Source organism: Phacochoerus africanus, chromosome 8 (assembly GCF_016906955.1).
Source record: "Phacochoerus africanus isolate WHEZ1 chromosome 8, ROS_Pafr_v1, whole genome shotgun sequence".
Classification (NCBI taxonomy): Eukaryota; Metazoa; Chordata; class Mammalia; order Artiodactyla; family Suidae; genus Phacochoerus; species Phacochoerus africanus.
The window spans coordinates 69841539-69859190 of NC_062551.1; the positions used below are offsets into that span (position 1 = coordinate 69841539).

The window sequence follows — 17652 nt, forward strand, 5'->3', positions numbered from 1 at the left end:
GGGCAAGAAGGAGGCCTTGGCCCTCTGCCCCCTGAGGGGCAGGCTGGAAGCATCCTCTGCCCGGGCCTGCATCTTCCTCCAACTCAGCACTCAGATCCCAGTCCTGTGAGGGCTGCAGGGAGCAGAGGAGGCCGCCTCTGGGGGAAGGAGGAGGGCAGGCGGGGAGACCCCGGGTTCCGGAAGCCCGTTAAAAACCACTGCTCTGCAATGCGCCCCCGTGGGCCAGGGCCGAGGGCCATCCTGGTGGGACTTGCCCAGTGAAGGCCCTGCCAGCGGTCCCAGTGGGCACCTCACAGGTACACAACGACAGTGTCCCTTCCAGGTGGCCATGGAGAGAGACCCTTCCGAAGGCAGGGCAATGAAGGGCCCGGGCCTCGGATGGCAGAGCTCCGAGTGCTGGTCAAGCCCACGGCCCCAGCGGCAGTCACCTCCAGAAGAGGCTGGGAGAGGTGGAGGTGCGTTTGGAGCCAAAGGCCTCCTGGACCTTGTGAGCCAAGCTGGGGCGGCTGTGTGGATTCTGGGCTCCCAAGCAGAGACCTCTGCTACATTTTGGGGTCTCAGAGCTGGGAGCAGCCCCTCACCCTTATAGGAGGAGCTCCCAGATGAGGCCTCAGGAATTAGGATATGGATGGAATGGCAGAAAGGACAGGGCTGCCCAGACCGCGCTCCTCTGCTCAGCAAGGGCGGGCTGGAGAGGTCCGGTCAGGTAGCGTGTGAGCGATTCCATTCTCACCAAGGGAAGCTGGTGGGCTGCTAACCCATGGAAGCGATGCACATAAATCCTGGCTAATGGTCACCTCTAAGCTCTGGGCTGCTCCTTCAGGACCACACAAACCTCCTTGGGGGCCCTGCTTTCCAGCTGTGGATCCTGCTTGGGGGTCCTCGGGGTCCCCTTGCTGGCAGAGCCAGGTGTGGTCATCAAGCTGGCAGAGAGGGGTCCGCCCACGGCAATGGGAACCATAGGTCAGCCAATGGGACACCAAACACACAGACATGGAAAGCCAATCAAATGCAAACACAAAACGCAGGGAAAGCAGCGGCAAGCTTTTTGTGTAATAAATATTGCAAAGCGCACTTGGTTTCTTTCTTTCTTTTTTTCAAGTCAAATGTAACAACCAACGTCCCAAACCCTGTTTTCAGCATTCAAAAGAGAGAAGCTGGTGCGATCCGCAGAACACCTGCAGCCAATCAAAGAAAAAAAACAAAAAAACAAAACCCTTTCCCATTAGCCAGCCAATCAAAATCCTCTTCCAGTTTAAGCAGCCAATCGGACCTCTTCACATTCCTAAAAAGTGACCTAAATAAAGCACCAGAGCTCGGCGAGCTTCCTGGGAAGCCATACACCGAGGCGCAATTTTTGTTTAAAAAATAAAGAGTCAGAAATAAAAATAAAAAGGTTTCTGTTGGTCAAGATTTAAAAAATAAAAACATTTCTTCCCGCAGCCAATCTGAGTCCGTCCCTTTAAGCCAATCATAACTGCACCACCGGTGTCCCCCTCGATGACCCTGAGTGGCAGGACAGGAAGGGGTGGGGTGGGGGACAGGGGGTAGAGAAGGTGACCCTCTGCCACTCAGCTGGTGAGGTCCACACAGATCTCCTGGGCCTTGCCAGCTTCCAGGGTGTTCCAAGGGGTTCGCAGCTACTGCCTCCGGTCCTCTGTCTCCGACCTGGAAAACGCCATCACCACATCCTCTGCACCTGCAGACCAGGGTAAAGAAGTGCTGCTGGAAGGGCCCTGGCACCGGGCTGTGATCCGTCAGTGCGGTGTCAGCCACCCTAGCGCTGGGGCTTTCAGAGAACAAAGCGCTTCTGGGGGGAGTTCCCGTCGTGGCTCAGCCGGCTAAGAATCTTCGGATGTGGGTTTGATCCCTGGCCTCGATCGGTGGGTTAAGGATCCAGCATTGCCACGAGCTGTGGTGAAGGTCACAGATGAGGCTTGGATCTGGGTGAGGCTGGGATCTGGTGTTGCTGTGGCTGTGGCGTAGGCTGCAGCTCCGAATCAACTCCCAGCCTGAGAAACTCCACATGCTGCAGGTGCAGCCTTAAAAAGACAAAAAAAAAAAAAAAAAGTGCTTCTGGGGAAGCCCACCTCCCCTACTGCTCGGCCAGGGTATGGCCGCAACCCTGCTGGAGGGGTGAGGCTCAGGGGCCTGCTCAAGGCTACACAGCGAAGAGGTGAGCATGACAGAATGCAGGCTGCTGTGATGGAACAGGGCTCTGCTCATGTCCCTTGTTCCAAAGTCACCAAAGCTGGGGGTCCTCAGAACCTTCCTCTTTCTAAGATCCCTTTGAAGGATCTTGCGTGTTATAATTTTTTTTGGGGGGGGGGGCACACTCGAGGTGTATGGAAGTTCCCAGGCTAGGGGTCTAATTGGAGCTGCAGCTGCCAGCCTACACCACAGCCACAGCAACATAGGATCCGAGCCATGTCTGCAACCTATACCACAGCTCACGGCAACAGCAGATTCTTAACTCACTGAGTGGGGCCAGGGATCGAACCTGTGTCCTCATGGATACTAGTTGGCTTCAGTACCACTGAGCCATAATAGGAGCTTGTTTTTTTGTTTTTTTATTTTTTTGGCCCATTGTGTGCAGTGGCTTGATGTGAGATCTCTGTTCCCAGACCAGGGATTGCACCCAGGCTGCAGCAGTGAAAGCATCTAGTCCTAACCACTAGACCACCAGGGAACTCCCTTGCTCGTTATGATTTTTCTTTTTGGCATGTGGAAGCGGCATATGGAAGTTCCTGGGACAGGGATCGAACCCACGCCAAAGCAGTGACAACACCAGATCCTTTAATCACTAGGGCACTGGGGAGCTCCCCATTACCCCGTTATGCTTTTTAATAGCCATTCCTCTTTGCCCAAATCCAGCACCTGCTCAAAGGAGCACGGCCAGGCTTGTTTCCAGTCTGTGCCTGGCCCGGCTTCTGTAGATAACGGCCATAATCTTTTTATTGTCATTTTTAATGGTGGATTGGAGGATTCTAGTCCAGGCACTCATGAAATCACTTCCTTTGTCTTGTTTTCTGTAAGACTGGCTCTAACAGGCAGCCAGGAAAGGCAGGAAAGAGCCTGCAGTGCTGACCTGCTCCCCCACCCGAAGCTGCTGGGGAAGAAGGACTGAACAGGGCAGGTGAGGGGACTGGCAGGTCCCACCCAGACTCAGGGACCTGGGCCCTGCCACTGCTTGCCTTTTTGCTAAAGCACAATCCCGGATGGTGCCCTAACTAACGCCCGCGGCCTTTCAGAGGTAATTCTTTTCTGCTGTGCTGGAGGAATTCTCCCCAGGGGCTTGGGGGGGGAGGTCGGGACAGCAGACACAGGAAAGGCCACTGCGGGGTGGGCGGTGGGTGGGTGGGGCTGGCACGTGACATGGAGTCGGGGAGGGGGGCAGGATTCCCCCCACACACCCCCAACTCCACATGGCCATTTCCATCCACCCCACAGGCAGTCACCCCTTCCCACTGGCAGCCTCCTGCCAACCTCCTTCCTAACTGCCTTGCCACGCGGAGGAGTGGAGGAGGTGCCCAGCTGTGGGTGCTGCAGAAGGAGGGCCTGACCAGAGCGCCAAGGTGCTGCCAAAGGGAGTTACCCAGCCAAGTGCGCCCCACCTGCCCGGATGCGGTTCTGCTGTTCCCAGCACGACCTCTATTCCTGCAAAGGGGAACACGCTTCTAGAAAGCTCAAATCGTCTGAGTTCTTGGGACGGGGCTCCTTCACTTGGGAAGCCCTACACATCCTTCCCTGGTCTTCTCGGGAACATTCTGTTCTCGCCTCAGTCCTCGGACCACGCAATATCCCTGCAGGCAGAATTTTCCTAGCAACCACGGAATCAAAGATTACATCATACCCTGCATGGCAGCTGAGCTAGTTACCTAACAGATGCTGGCTTTTCCTGAGTGCCGCCTCTCCAGTTCGCTGATCAGGAGGGGGCTGGAGGGAGACGTGAGAGGGGACTTGTCAGCAAGAGAGGCAATGAGCAGTTGCAGCCTACTCACGTCCTGCCTTGCCTGTCTCGTGGGCTTTCTCGCAGGGACCTTGGGCCTCTGCACTGAGCTGCAGGCACCAAAATAGCACTGGCTGCCCCAGGAGGGAACAGGGAGTCTGCAGAGGGAATGGCCACTGGCTCCCTGGAGGAGCCCAGACACAGGGGCTGCCAGGTGTGTGTACCTGGCCTACACTCTGAGAGGTGGAGGAAGAAGTGACCTCCTCAAGGTCATGCAGGGACGCCAATAACCGTTCAACAAGACACTTGAGGCAGCGTCACATTGGCCAGCCGGTCGCCCGATCCCTGGCTGGGGAGGCAGGAAGGCTGGGAGTCTGCGACTCACATTTACAGAGCCTCCCACTCTGCTGCTGGAGCCAGGTGCGGGAAGGGCCTACAGAGCTGCTGCCCATCTGCGCTCTGCTCTGTTTTCCAGGCCTCACCATCAGGGACCTGCTTTCCTTTAGGGCCCGAGAGTGGGCAGGCTCTTCCAGAGCATTCTCTGACCTGTCCTTATCACTGGTCGCCATTCAACAGGGGCCTGATCATAAGCCCGCAGGCCTTGAGTTGAGGATGCGGCCCTTCCCTTTCCTCTTCTCTGTGGAATTTGGACCAGGTACCTAATAGGGAGGGCGAGCCGCTCCATCAGTCATTATGATCAAAGCTCCTGGAGTTCCCATTGTGGCACAATGGAAACAAATCCGACTAGGAACTATGAGGTTGCCAGTTCAATCCCCGGCCTCGCTCAGTGGGGTAAGGATCTGGCGTTGCCATGAGCTGTGGTGTAGGTTGCAGATGTGGCTTGGATCTGGCTGTGGCGTAGGCAGCTGGAGCTCCAATTCGACCCCTAGCCTGGGAACCTCTGAATGCCTCCACTGCAGCACTAAAAAGCTAAAAAATTCAAGCTCTTAGAGCTTTGGAGCCAGGAGGGATCCCCGAGGTTGACCCTCATGGTCCCTCCTTCTCCTCTAAAGGCCAGTATGTGGTGGCTCCTTTGGATGGTCTCACCATCCTGGAAACGTGGGCTCACAATAGGGGGATGTTAGAGAAGCTGCAGGCTCAGCTCACTGTCCCCAGGCTGTCAGCCGGGTTGACTCCCCCATTTTACAGAAGAGGCCGGCCCACGCCATGGGTACCTCCGCGGACACTGTCTGGACCTGGCTCAGTTCCTCCGTTCCCCTCAGATGGGGCTGAGTGCAGGAGGGGAGGGGCTATGTCGCCTGTTCCGCGCTCTCTGACCCATTGAAAGAGGAAGAAAGCCGAAACCTCACAAGAAAAGAAAAGTACAGACCAGGATCTCTTATGGATACAGATATTCATAATACGTATGATATGCAAAAATACACACAAAACATGAGCAGGCTGAACACAGCAACTTATAAAAAGGATGACAGGACCAAAAAGCACCTGACCAAATGATACGTATCCCAGGAATGCAAGGTTGGTTTACATTCCAATAATCAATTAATGTAACATATCCTATCAGTAGAAAAAAAGGACAAAAACATACCATCATCTGAAGAGACACAGAACAGATGTCTGACGAAATTCAATATCCTTTCATGATAAAAACACCCAACGCACTAAAATAATAAAAAGGATAAAAGGGAACTTCCTTGATCTCATAAAGGGCATTTACTAAAAACTCACAGCTATTATCAGACTTCAGGATGAAAGATTGAAAAGTTCCCTCCCTTCAAGATCAGGAAGAGAAAAACAGGGTCTACTCTCACCATTTCTGTTCAATATTGTGTTGAAGGTTCTATCCAGGGCAATTTGGTAAGAAAAAGAAATAAAAGCCATCCAAATTGGAAAGAAAGACGTCAAATTCTATTCATGGATGACATGGGTCTTAGAGAAAATCCTAAGGAGTCCACTAAAAAACTATTAGAACTAATAAATAAGTTAAAGTTGCAGGGTATAAGTTCACTAGACAAAAATCCTTTGTATTTCTATACACTAGAAATGAATAACTTGGAAATGAAATTAGGAATACCTTCATTGGAGTTCCCGTTGTGGCTCAGTGGTTAATGAATCCCTGGCCTTGCTCAGTGGGTTAAGGATCTGGTGTTGCCATGAGCTGTGCTGTAGGTCGCAGACTCGGCTTGGATCCCGCGTTGCTGTGGCTCTGGTGTAGGCCGGCGGCTACGGCTCCGATTCGACCCCTAGCCTGGGAACTTCCATATGCCGCAGGAGCGGCCCAAGAAATGGCAAAAAGACCAAAAAAAAAAAAAAAAAAGCCTTCATTTACAACGACATCAAAAATAATAATACTTAGGAACAAATATAACAACATTCAAAATTTGTACTCGGGAAAGTGCAAGACATTAGTGTTCAAAACATCACTGAACGAAATTCAACACAATTTCTACCAAAATCCCAGCTGCCTTTCTTGCAGAAATCGATAAACTGCTTCTAAAATGCACATGGGAAGGACCCAGAATAGCCAAAATCATCTTGAGAAAAAAGAACAAAGTTGGACTCATACTTTTGAATTTCAAAACTTACTACAAAGCTACAGTCGACACATCTGGGTGGAATAAGGGGTCGAGCAATGGACGAGAATTGAGAATCCAGAAATAAGCCCTCCCATCAATTAAGCTTTGACAAAGGTGCTGAGGGTCCGACCAGTGGGAAGAACGGTACCAAGGGTGCTGGGAAAACGAAACAGTCACATGTGAAGGATGAGGTTGACTTTCGCCGCCACCACCACGTGCAAAAATTAACTCGAAAGGGAGCAATGACCTAAATATAAGAGCTGACATGATAAAACTCCTGTGAGAAAAAAGAACTCTTCTTAGAAGAAAACGCAGGAGTAAATCTTCATAGTCTTGGGTTAGGAAATGGTTTCTTAGATATGACACCCGAAGCACAAGCAAAAAAAAAAGAAAAGAATAGATAACTTGGGCTTTATCGAAGTTAAAAGCTTTTATGCTTCAAAAAATATGACCAGCGAAGTGAAAAGACAACCCATAAAATGAGAGAAAATAGCTGCAAATGATCTATCTGGTAAGGGACTTGTACCTAGAATACATAAACAAGACAACGCAATAATAAAATGTCAAGCAATCCAATCTTTTAAACCGGTAAAGGGAATTCCTGCCATGGTGCAGTGGGTTAAGAATCTGACTGCAGGAGTTCCCGTCGTGGCGCAGTGGTTAACGAATCCGACTAGGAACCATGAGGTGGCGGGTTCGGTCCCTGCCCTTGCTCAGTGGGTTAACGATCCGGCGTTGCCGTGAGCTGTGGTGTAGGTTGCAGACGCGGCTCGGATCCCGCGTTGCTGTGGCTCTGGCGTAGGCCGGTGGCTACAGCTCTGATTCGACCCCTAGCCTGGGAACCTCCATATGCCACGGGAGCGGCCCAAGAAATAGCAACAGCAACAACAACAACAACTACAACAACAAAAGACAAAAAGACAAAAAAAAAAAAAGAATCTGACTGCAGTGGCTCAGGTCGCTGTGGAGGTGTGAGTTCAATCCCTGGCTTGGTGCTGTGGGTTCAAAGGATCCCACATCGCCACAGGTGCAGCATAGGTCGAAGTTGTGGCCTGTATTCAACCCCTGGCCTGGGAACTTCCATATGCCATGGGTGTGCCCACAGAATAAAAATAAAATAAAACGGGCAAAGAACTTGAGTAGACATTTCTCCAGGGAAGATATATGAATGGTCAAAAAGCACATGAAGAGACACTCATCTGCATTAGTCATCATGGAAATGCAAGTCAAAACCACAATGAGATACCACTTCACACCCACAAGTCGGCTGGAATCAAAAAGACAGACATCAGGGTTATAGCAAGGACGTGGAGAGAGCAGGACTCTCAGACCCTGCTGGCGGGATGGCAAACGGGGCAGCCTCTCAGCCCGCTCCACCTGCTGCCTTTCCCCATCGGAGCCAGAGGCACCTCTGCCCCTTATCGCTCAGGTCAAAATCACTGGGATCTTCTGAGTGCCCCCTCACACACATGCCACATACAGGATAGCAAATCCCGCCGACTCTACTTTTATTTTTTTTGCTTTTTAGGGCCGCACCTGTGGCATATGGAGATTTCCAGGCTAGGGGTTGAATTGGAGCTACAGCTGCTGGCCCACACCACAGCTACAGCAACGCAGGATTGGAGCGACATCTGCGACCTACACCACAGCCCATGGCAACACAGAATCCTTAAGCCACTGAGCGAGGCCAGGGATCGAACCCGCAACCTCATGGTTCCTGGTCAGATTAGTTTCTGCTATATCACAACAGGAATTCCCCAACTCTAATTTAAAATGTGTCCTGAGGAATTCCTGCTGTGGTGTGATGGGATCGATTGTATCTCTGGAGCACTGGCCTGCCACAGTGGGGTTAAAGGACCTGATGTTGCTGCAGCTGCAGCATAGGTTGACACTGTGGCTCAGATCTGACCCCTAGCCTGAGGAACTCCATGTGGCAAGGGGCAGCCAAAAAAAGAAAAAAAATTAATTAATAAATAAAAGTAAAAACTGTCCCTGTTTAAAAAATAAAATGTATCCTGATATGATACCATTTTTCCTACCAGAACCTTTGTCCAGGCCACCACTACCCCTCACTAGCCTCCTGTACCCCATTTTCTGGATCTCTCCACTCTGGCCCCTAACGCTCCATTCTCCACACAGCAGTCAGAAGGATGTTCTTAAGAACATAAGTCAGGGAGTTCCCATTGTGGCTCAGTGGTAACGAACCCAGCTAGGATCCATGAGGACGCAGGTTCAATCCTTGGCCTCGCTCAGTGGGTTAAGGAATCCATGTTGCCGTGGCTGTGGCGTAGGCCAGCAGGTGCAGCTCCAATCTGACCCCTAGCCTGGGAACTTCCACATGCTGCACGTGCAGCCCTCAAAAAAAAAAAAAAAAAAAAAAAAAGAACATAAGTCAGATCCTACCATTCCTTTGCTCAAAACTCTCCAAAGGCAGTTTATTATTTCTCATCATACTCAAAGTAAACTCCAAACTCCACACTGTGCCTGCAAGACCCAAACATGATCTAGTCTCTGGCTGCCTCTCCGCCTCATTTTCTGTGCCTCCTCCCACCTCTCACTCTGCCTCAGCCGCAGAGGCCTCCTGGCTGGCTTTCAGGCAAAGGGACTTGCACCTCAGGACCTTTGCACCTGCTGTTTCCTTTGTCTCAATGTTTTCCCCAAGGCCAGCTCACAGCTCTCACACATCATGACAGTCTCTGTGCAAAATCACATCCCCAGGCCCTTCCTGACCACAGGCAGCTTCTAAAATAGTGATCCAGGGAGTTCCCTGGTGGCCTAGTCGTTAAAGACAGCATTGTCAGTGCTGTGGCTTGGGTTCGATCCCTGGCCTGGAAATTTTCATATGCCATGGGCATGCCCCCCCAAAGAAAAAAAAAAGTGATTCAGAATGAACTGTTATAGGGGAGGAATCTGAAGCTCCAAGAAACAAAGCAACTTGGTGAATCAGAGGCAGAGGGAGGACCCAACACAGACTCCGAGGACCACTCTGCACCACTCGCTTTGCTTTTTCCTGTTAGAAGCAGGAAATATTGGTCCTGCCCCCATCACCCTGAGCACTGAGGCTGCTCAGATCTGTTGGCAGAGACCGCACCAAGCCATCCACCCCCATTAGAAAGGAGCCAAGACCTGGGATTTATAAAACACCACAGCAACCCTGGGATGCCATGGAGAAAATTCAGCATGAAACCCAGAGGGCTGACCTGGGAGGAGCCCAGCCCCAGCCCCCGCCTTTGCCCACTGCTCTGCCAGGTGCCCCCCCAGTCCCATGGCTCACCTGCTACAGACAGCAGGGCCAAGGCACTGCTGAGGGCACGGCTCTCAACTAGGGCAGGGCACCCAGCGGGTCATTTCACACCCCACGCCAGCTCTGCCACTTTAACGGAGTCTGGTCAAATGACTGGGCAGAGAAAAATGACAAACATTCAGGAGCTTAGAAAAGGGAACTGGCCCCTAGCCGGGGGCGGGAGATAGACAATGGGGTTGCTGGTCCATTTGCAAGCTCAGGATGAATTCACACCAGCAGAATCAAAAGCCCAGCACAGGCTCCACACACCAGCAGCACCCTTGGCCCACGTCCTGGCTCACGGAGGGCATCGGCCTGTTGCCATCAGGAAGCCCGCTCACCAAAGGGTGCTGGGGTGATTTGGAAAAAGGTCCCAGAAATGAAAAAGAACAGGGAAGAGGAACAGGGAGATGGCTGCAGGCCTGAGGCCAATGGGTGGAAGAAGGGTACACACGGCCTGTTTCTCAGATCTGGCCCCTTGCCCTTTTCCAGGAAAGGCACAGACCCTGGAGCTCCACGGAGCTGGGCCCGCTTCCAGGGCGGACGAGGCCGGCTCCAGACACCCGCCTCCCTCCCTCTCCGGGAGGCCAGGCAGCAGGAGAAGGGGACCAGGCCCCCTCGCCTGGGATGTGCGGACCCTGAGGCTCCTGCATCCATGCCAGCAAAGGGCCTGGCAGCAGGAAACAAGCCAGAGCTCTTCCAGCGCCTGCAAAGTCCAGCTTGGAGGAGCCGGCGCTCAAAGGTGGCGGGAGAGAACACAGCCCTGGGGGTCAGCCCTCCCCAAGAAACTGACACCAGGTCCAAATGGCTGGGCCGCTTCCAAAGGCTGCCAGCCCCACGGCCCCACAGTTCAGGACCCAGCCCTGTACTGATGTCACCAGGGAAAAGGCGGGACTTCGGGCACCAGCATCAGCCACGGTGGGGACACCCCATCACCCGATTCAGAGTCACGGGCTCCTCCAAGGTCAACCCCCCTCCCCCCAGCCTCTGAAACCCTTGCGCCCCTCGCTGGCCAGAGCTCCCCAGGATCACTCTGTGTGGGCTCAGGGATCACATGACCTCCTGACCTCCTTCCTAAAGAGGGCAAATGACCAGGGCCTGAAAAACTTAGAAATTCACTCCTGCTACCCAGAGTCTCCGAATTCCTGCTGGAGGTTAACATTAGGAGTGACCTTTGGCAGAAGTTCTCCAAAACCGTCCAGCGGGAGAGGAGACACAGCCACATGCTCCAGAGCATCCAGGTGGCTCCATTCCGGGTCTGCCCCTTCCCGACCACGAGATTTCTGGATTTGGTTCTTCCTCCTCGCCCCAAGGACTCATTATTGTGCTGCCCATAAGAACTCACTCCTGCTACCTGGCTCCCCAGCTCCCTGAAACCACACGGCTCCAGTATCAGCTCTGGGGAGATGAGCCAGGAGGCAAGGCTCCCAGGTAAACAGGTCCCAGACACTCCTCCAAGGGCAGCAGTTTCCACGGGGAAGAGCCTCAGCACCCGCCTGGACCAGGCCTCCCCCTGGACACACCCAGGCCCGCTGGGTGGCATACACTATTTTTTGCAGCTGCAGCCTAGAAGCCTGAGTGTCTGTACACCTCAGCTCTGATGCCCAAAGTTCCCAGAGGATGGCTTGTGCCCAGAGACAGCACGACACTGGTTGCCATGGGGACAGCATCTCGGATCCACCAAGGTCTCAGCAGCCAAAGTAGGCTCCAGGCTTGGTGGCGCTGACAGGGCTCCAGGCTGACAACCACATCGCCAGGCACTGGCTGCCAGAAGGTGGAGCACATGGCCTGAGGTGCAGAGGCAGCTCCTAATAGAGGCCCTGGGCCTTCCGACAGACCAGCCAGGGCCTCCCCAGGCTTGGGCTCCTTTGGTGGACTCTGGTACCTGGGCCTGGGTCTGACCCTGCCTACCTGGGCCTCCATTTCCTCGTCGGCAGAACACACCAACCCCGCCCATGGGACTGCCCAGGAGCATCAAGCATCACACCTGCTCTGCTCCATCCCACCCTCCCCGGGTCACCTCACCCCTGATACCCACTGAGGCAACATGCATATCCTACCTCGGGGGGGTTTTTCCCATGTGAGGTACCCGTTATCCTCACTCAGGTTTCCTGCCTCCACCCCCCTCCTGGACCACAGAGCTCGCCTGAGCAGAGAAGGGACGGAATCCGGGGACGGGTGGGTCCCTCCAGGAGTCTTTGCGTAGTCCTGGCATAGTCGCAAATTCTGGTGGGTGTCACAACCACCCTGGGGGCTCATTTCTTTCTTTCTTCCTTTCTTTTCTTTTCTTTTTATGGCTGCAACTGCAGCACATAGAACCTATGGGGTTATGGGGCTAGGGGCTACATTGGAGCTGCAGCTGAGGCCTATGCCACAGCCACAGCGACATGGGATCTGAGCCACATCTATGACCTACACTGCAGCTCATGGCAATGCCGGATCCTTAACCCAATGAGCAGGACCAGGGATTGAAGCTGCATCCTCATGAAAACTAGTTGGATTCTTAACCGACTGAGCCACAACGGGAACTCCTCCAGGGACTTCTTTCAAATGCAGGTTCCCAGGCTCTCCCAGCAGCCTCTCTAATCATCAGGGGTGGGATGGATGATGTGCCCAGGTGCCTGCATTTTGGCACGTGCTCTCTGTGATTTAGGTGTGGTCTGTGGCCTGCACTCCAAGAACTCGATGCTACACATGGTCCCCACCCCTGAGCTGCTGTCCCTTCTCAGCCAGCATTCTGAAAGCAGCATCATTCCTGCCCCTGAGTCCTCACTGCCCATTTAATCCCTGGCCCCCAGCTATCTGCCTCCAGCCAGGATCCACAGACACCGACAGGGAAAAGTCACCACTGACTTTATTATTATTATTATTTGTCTTTTTTAGGGCCACACCCATGGCACATGGAAGTTCCTAGGCTAGGGGCTGAATCGGCCTACCCCACAGTCATGGCAACGCAGCATCCAAGCTGCATCTGTGACCTACACCACAGCTCACGCCAACTCCAGATCCTTAACCCACTGAGCGAGACCAGGGATAGAACCCGCGTCCTCATGGATACTAGTTGGGTTTGTTACCACTGAGCCACGACGCACCTAAAGTTCTTTACATGTCTGTTCCCGTGTCCGTCCTGCTGGGCCAGCAGCTCGAGGCTGGGGGCTGTCAGATCAACGGCCTGGTGTGAGCAGGACTGTGCCATCGCCGGCCTGAGTGGCCCCTGATGCTCTTCTCTGGGAGAGTGGTCTGCCTCTGCCAGGGTGTCGGGAGGTGGGCGCAGAGGCGCGCAAGGGCTTGGAGGCCCCTGCTCTCAGCTCAACAGGACAGGACCCATCACGCCGAGGTGGGTGAAGGCAGCCAGGCGCAGGCCAGAACCAGATGCTGTATGGAGCGGCCAGCTCTGCTCTTCAGCCCCACCCTCACCTTTTCTTGGGGTTTTTTTTTTTGTTTGCTTGTTTGTTTCTTTTTTGGCCATGCCCTAGGGATGCGGAGGTTCCCAGGCTAGGGACTAAAACTACACCACAGCACTGAACTGAACTACAGCCGCGACGCCAGGTCCTTAACCCACTGAGCCACTGGGGGAGCTCCTGGATGCTTTTTTCTTTTTCTGTGATGCAGGTTCTCATATACCAAGTCCTTCTGGTTGAGTTTTCAGTTGATTCAACGTATATGAGATTTTTTTTGGTCCAATGTTACTATCACTAGGTTCCAGGGAATTCTCATGGAAGTGTTGATTAATGTTAAAAATGATTAGCTTCCCATCCCACCGGGTGAATTCTCCCAGGGCCTGACTGTAATTTCAGTCCAGAGCTGGTGATCACCTGGCACCTCTGTGAGAAGCCTCGGAGCCGCACGTGGGCAGAGGGGCTCTCGGAACCCCTGGCAGCCGGTGCCCACACAGAGGGAGCCTCGGAGGTCTCCAAAGGACCCAACAGAACCCTGCTCTGTGCCACAGCTGGACCGCGGCCAAATGCGAGACGGCGCGCACAGCAGAGCCCAGCTTCGTGGGGCTCCTGACATGATGTGGACAGATCCGCAGGCAGTTCTAGAATGAGAGGGGGAAGCTGGGCCGACCCGGATGGGCACAGAGGGTGGCATGGAGGCAGTGAAAGGGCAGGGGCCAGAGGCATGGGCGAGCATTCCAGGAAGAAGGCCGGCTCTAAAATGCGGATCGTGCCAGCACCCCGACCCACAGGCTGCTGAGAGGGTCAAGCAGGGTGATGAGCAGAGGAGGGAGCCTGCTGGGTCTCTGGAAGTGCCTGCAACGGGTGGCCTTCCCCTTGGCCGCTGGCTCCATGCTGGGTTGCCCAAGACCACAGCTATTTTAACAAGGCCTGTGGTGTAACCCTGAGACCAAATGACCTATTTTAGGCTCTCTGGCAGCAGCAGAGCCTGAGCCGGCAGCCTTGGCTTCCGAGGGGGAAAGCCGGCAGAGCCCTGGGACCGCCCAGCTGGCTCAGGCCGGGGACCTTCCCTGGAAAGTCTCGCCAAGCAAGAGTGTGATCAGAGGCTGGAACAGGCCTGAGGAGCCCCTGTGCCAGTACCGCCGCTCCAGGGCCAAGAAGCAGGGAAGAGAAAAGACGAGGGCTTCCTTAATGAAATGGGCCACGTCTAGATGGGGTCCCTTGCGCCCCGGACGGCTGGTCCAGGGTCTATACCAGTCACGGCATGAGGGTGGCATTTCCACGGGAGACCGGCCACACAGAGGCCTTTGCCAAGGGCACTGGGGGCCTGGAACTGGCCCTTGCAGGGCGTCTGTCCTCTGTGCGGAGCTGGGGCAGGGAGAGACCGGAGCTCAAAGGTGACCAGCACGTTCAAAGGCGCCTGGAGGTGAAGACCCAGAATAACAAGGCAGCAGAAAAACCTTCCAGTGTTTCGTGCCCTCCTGGCACGCTGTGCCGATTGCCTGTGTGACGCCTGCTCCTCAGCTAGAACGCTGTTCTGCTTAGAAATGCACATGGCCCGTAAGCCTCTCCTGGACGTTCTCTGCTGGCCACACCCTGGACCTGCATGACCTGTTCCATGGCCTCGAACCTGTCACTGCCGGGGCCAGTTTTCTACTCGTGAAAGTGGGCCTGGGACAGCTCCTGCCTGATTCCCTGGGCTAATGTTATGTGCCACTTGACATGGAACCTGGAAGAAACTCAGTCAATGTTTGCTGTTATAATTAACAGCAAACATGAGAAACCAATGTCCAACAGTAAAAAGCGGATAAAAAAAAAAAAAATGAGGGCACACTGGAGTTCTCTTGTGGCACAGAGGGCTGGGGATTTGGCACTGGCACTGCAGCGGCTCAGGCCCAGATTCAATCTCTGCCCTCATATGTCACAGGAGCAGCCATAGCATTTTTTTTTTTAAAGGATATTAAAATGTTACACTGTATGGTCTCAACTTTATAATAGAAATACGTGAGTATTCAAGGGCTGCTGGGAAATTAACAGAAGATAGGAGTTTCTGTTGTGGCTCATTGGTTAACGAAACTGACTACCATCCATGAGGACACAGGTTTGATCCCTGGCCTCGCTCAGTGGCTTAAGGATCTGGCATTGCCACGAGCTGTGTGAGGTGTAGGTTGCAGACGCGGCTCAGATACCGTGTTGCTGTGACTATGGTGTAGGCCAGCGGCTACAGCTCCGATTGGACCCCTAGCCTGGGAACCTTCATATGCTGTGGGTGTGGCCCTAAAAAGACAAAAAAAAAAAAAAGAAAGAAAGAAAAGAAATTAACACAAGGTAACAGTTACTCCAACTATGAGATAGGAATCTCTAAGCTCTTCTGCTGTTTCTAATCTTTCCCAATGACTTTCTTCTTTTTTTTTTTCTTTTTCTTGTTTTTTGGCTGCATCCACAGCATATGGAATTCCTGGGCCAGGGATTGAATCTGAGCCTCGACCTGCACCACAGCTGCAGCAACACTGGATCCTTTAACCCACTGCGCCACAGCAGGAACAGCTAATCCTCCCCAGCGACTTTCCACAATGACTATGCATCCTTTTGTAGCCAGGAAAAATGATCGATATATGTCATGGACAGAAGAGCACTGAGGACAAGAAAGGGATGAGCTCAGCATTCTGTTCAGCCTGCTCTCCTCCCTGGAGCCTACAGCTGGGCCTTCTCAGTGAGGCGACCTTTCCAGAGAAGTATTGACTTCCTCTGGTTCAAAGTCAGTCCTGCCAGGCTGTCAGGTCGGCTTGGCCACCCTGGGGACCAGGAGACAGCACTCAGAGAACTGGCTCCACGTTCCCGCCTTTCCGGAGGACTGTGGCCCCCCAGACCCAGAGCCATGTCCATTCATTTACCCAAGGCCACACCAGGGCCCGGGGCCCAGCCCCACAAATACAGAGAGGGAAGCCACAGTCTTAAGCTCAAGCAGCTCAGGGTGGGTCGGGAGATGGGCCAGGAGATGGTGTGAGGAGCAGCACAGCCGAGGCACACGTGTGTGGAAGAGATCACGGGAGGGTCTGGCCATGCCTATGGGAGAGGTGTTGGCGGGGGGGGGGGGGGGGGGCAGTCAGGGCTGGGCAGCCGAGAGGCAAATGCAGGGGCAGACAGGCATGGTCACACACGGCCTGCAATAGGAGCTGAAAGGCACTCACTGTGGCTATTTATGGAGCATGAGGTCACAGTGTGGGGGAAGGCAGGGGGTCCTGCTCTTCATGCTAAGGGGGCTGGATTATTATTTTTTTTTTTTTTTTGCTTTTTGGTTTTTAGGGCCGCCCGAGGTTCCCAAGTTAGGGGCTGAATCAGAACTACAGCTGCCGGCCTCCACCACAGCCACAGCAACACCAGATCCAAGCTGAGTCTGTGACCTACACCACAGCTCACAGCCACACCGGATCCTTAACTCACTGAGCAGGGCCAGAGATGGAACCTGTAGTCTTATGGTTCCTAGTCGAATTCATTTCCTTCATTTCCACTGTGCCATGATGGGAACTCTCAAAGGAGGCTGGGTTTTATCCTTAAGGCAGTAGGGAACCACTGAAAGATTTTTTTGTCTTTTTTTTTTTTTAGGGCCGCACTTGCAGCATATGTTAGTTCCCAAGCTAGGAGTTGAATCAGAGCTACAGCTGCCAGCCCATGTGACATCCACAGAAACACAAGATCCGAGCCGTGTCTGTGCCCTGCACCACAGCTCACAGCAATGCCAGATCCTTAACCCACTGAGTGAGGCCAGGGATCAAATCCGCATCCTCATGGATCCTAGTCTGGTTCGTTACCACTGAGCCATGATGGGAACTCCCTGAAAGATCTTAAGTTGGGAAGAGGCCCATGGAACAGTCTTGGAAAGCCACTCTGGCTACAGGCAGAAAGTGCACTGGGGGTGCCGGAGGAGAAATTGAGACGCCAGGCAGGAGCAGCTCTCTGTGAAGAATTAACGTGGGCTCAGACCAAAATGGGGGTTCAAACCAGGATGGCGAAGACAAGGCAGATTTGAGGAGCATCTAGGCAGAAGAATCAAGGGCCTTGGTAACCTCCTAGATGCCTGGGGAAGAGTCTGCGATGGTCCCCGGATGCTGGGTCCGAGGGGGGTGCTTCCTCAGGACAGAGAATACAGGCAGAAGCACAGATCCAGGGCTGGTAGAGGTCATGACCCTGGATCTGTTGAGTGTGGGGGTGTGGCAGAGCGGGCACTTCGAGGTCTGGAGTCAGGGGAGGGGTCGGGTGGAGGGTGTGTGTCTGGAAGACATGCCCAGAGCTCTGCGGGCGTCCCGGGCACGTGTGTGATCCCAGGCGGAGCATGTGAGGCCGACAGGACAGGACAGAGCATGGGGACACCAGCATGATGAGAGGAAGGGGGTGAGCGAGAGAGGCAATAAGTGGGGGAGGCGTGGAGGGGGGAGGGGGAGAGGGAGGAAGACAAAGCCAGGAAAGGAAGGCTTCTAGAAGGAG

At 53.7% G+C, this 17652-nt stretch overlaps 1 protein-coding gene across 2 annotated transcripts in view; it reads right to left on the reverse strand.

Annotated features, from left to right (window-relative positions):
• Positions 1–1025: 1025 nt before the first annotated feature.
• Positions 1026–17652, reverse strand: part of CTNNBIP1 (catenin beta interacting protein 1) — a 55132-nt gene continuing 38505 nt past the window's right edge. For both annotated transcript variants that reach the window (XM_047791678.1, XM_047791676.1), the window contains one exon: positions 1026–1699. In XM_047791678.1, the coding sequence (XP_047647634.1) occupies positions 1641–1699 (59 nt within the window). In that variant the 3' untranslated portion in view covers positions 1026–1640. The remainder of the gene's footprint in view (positions 1700–17652) is intronic.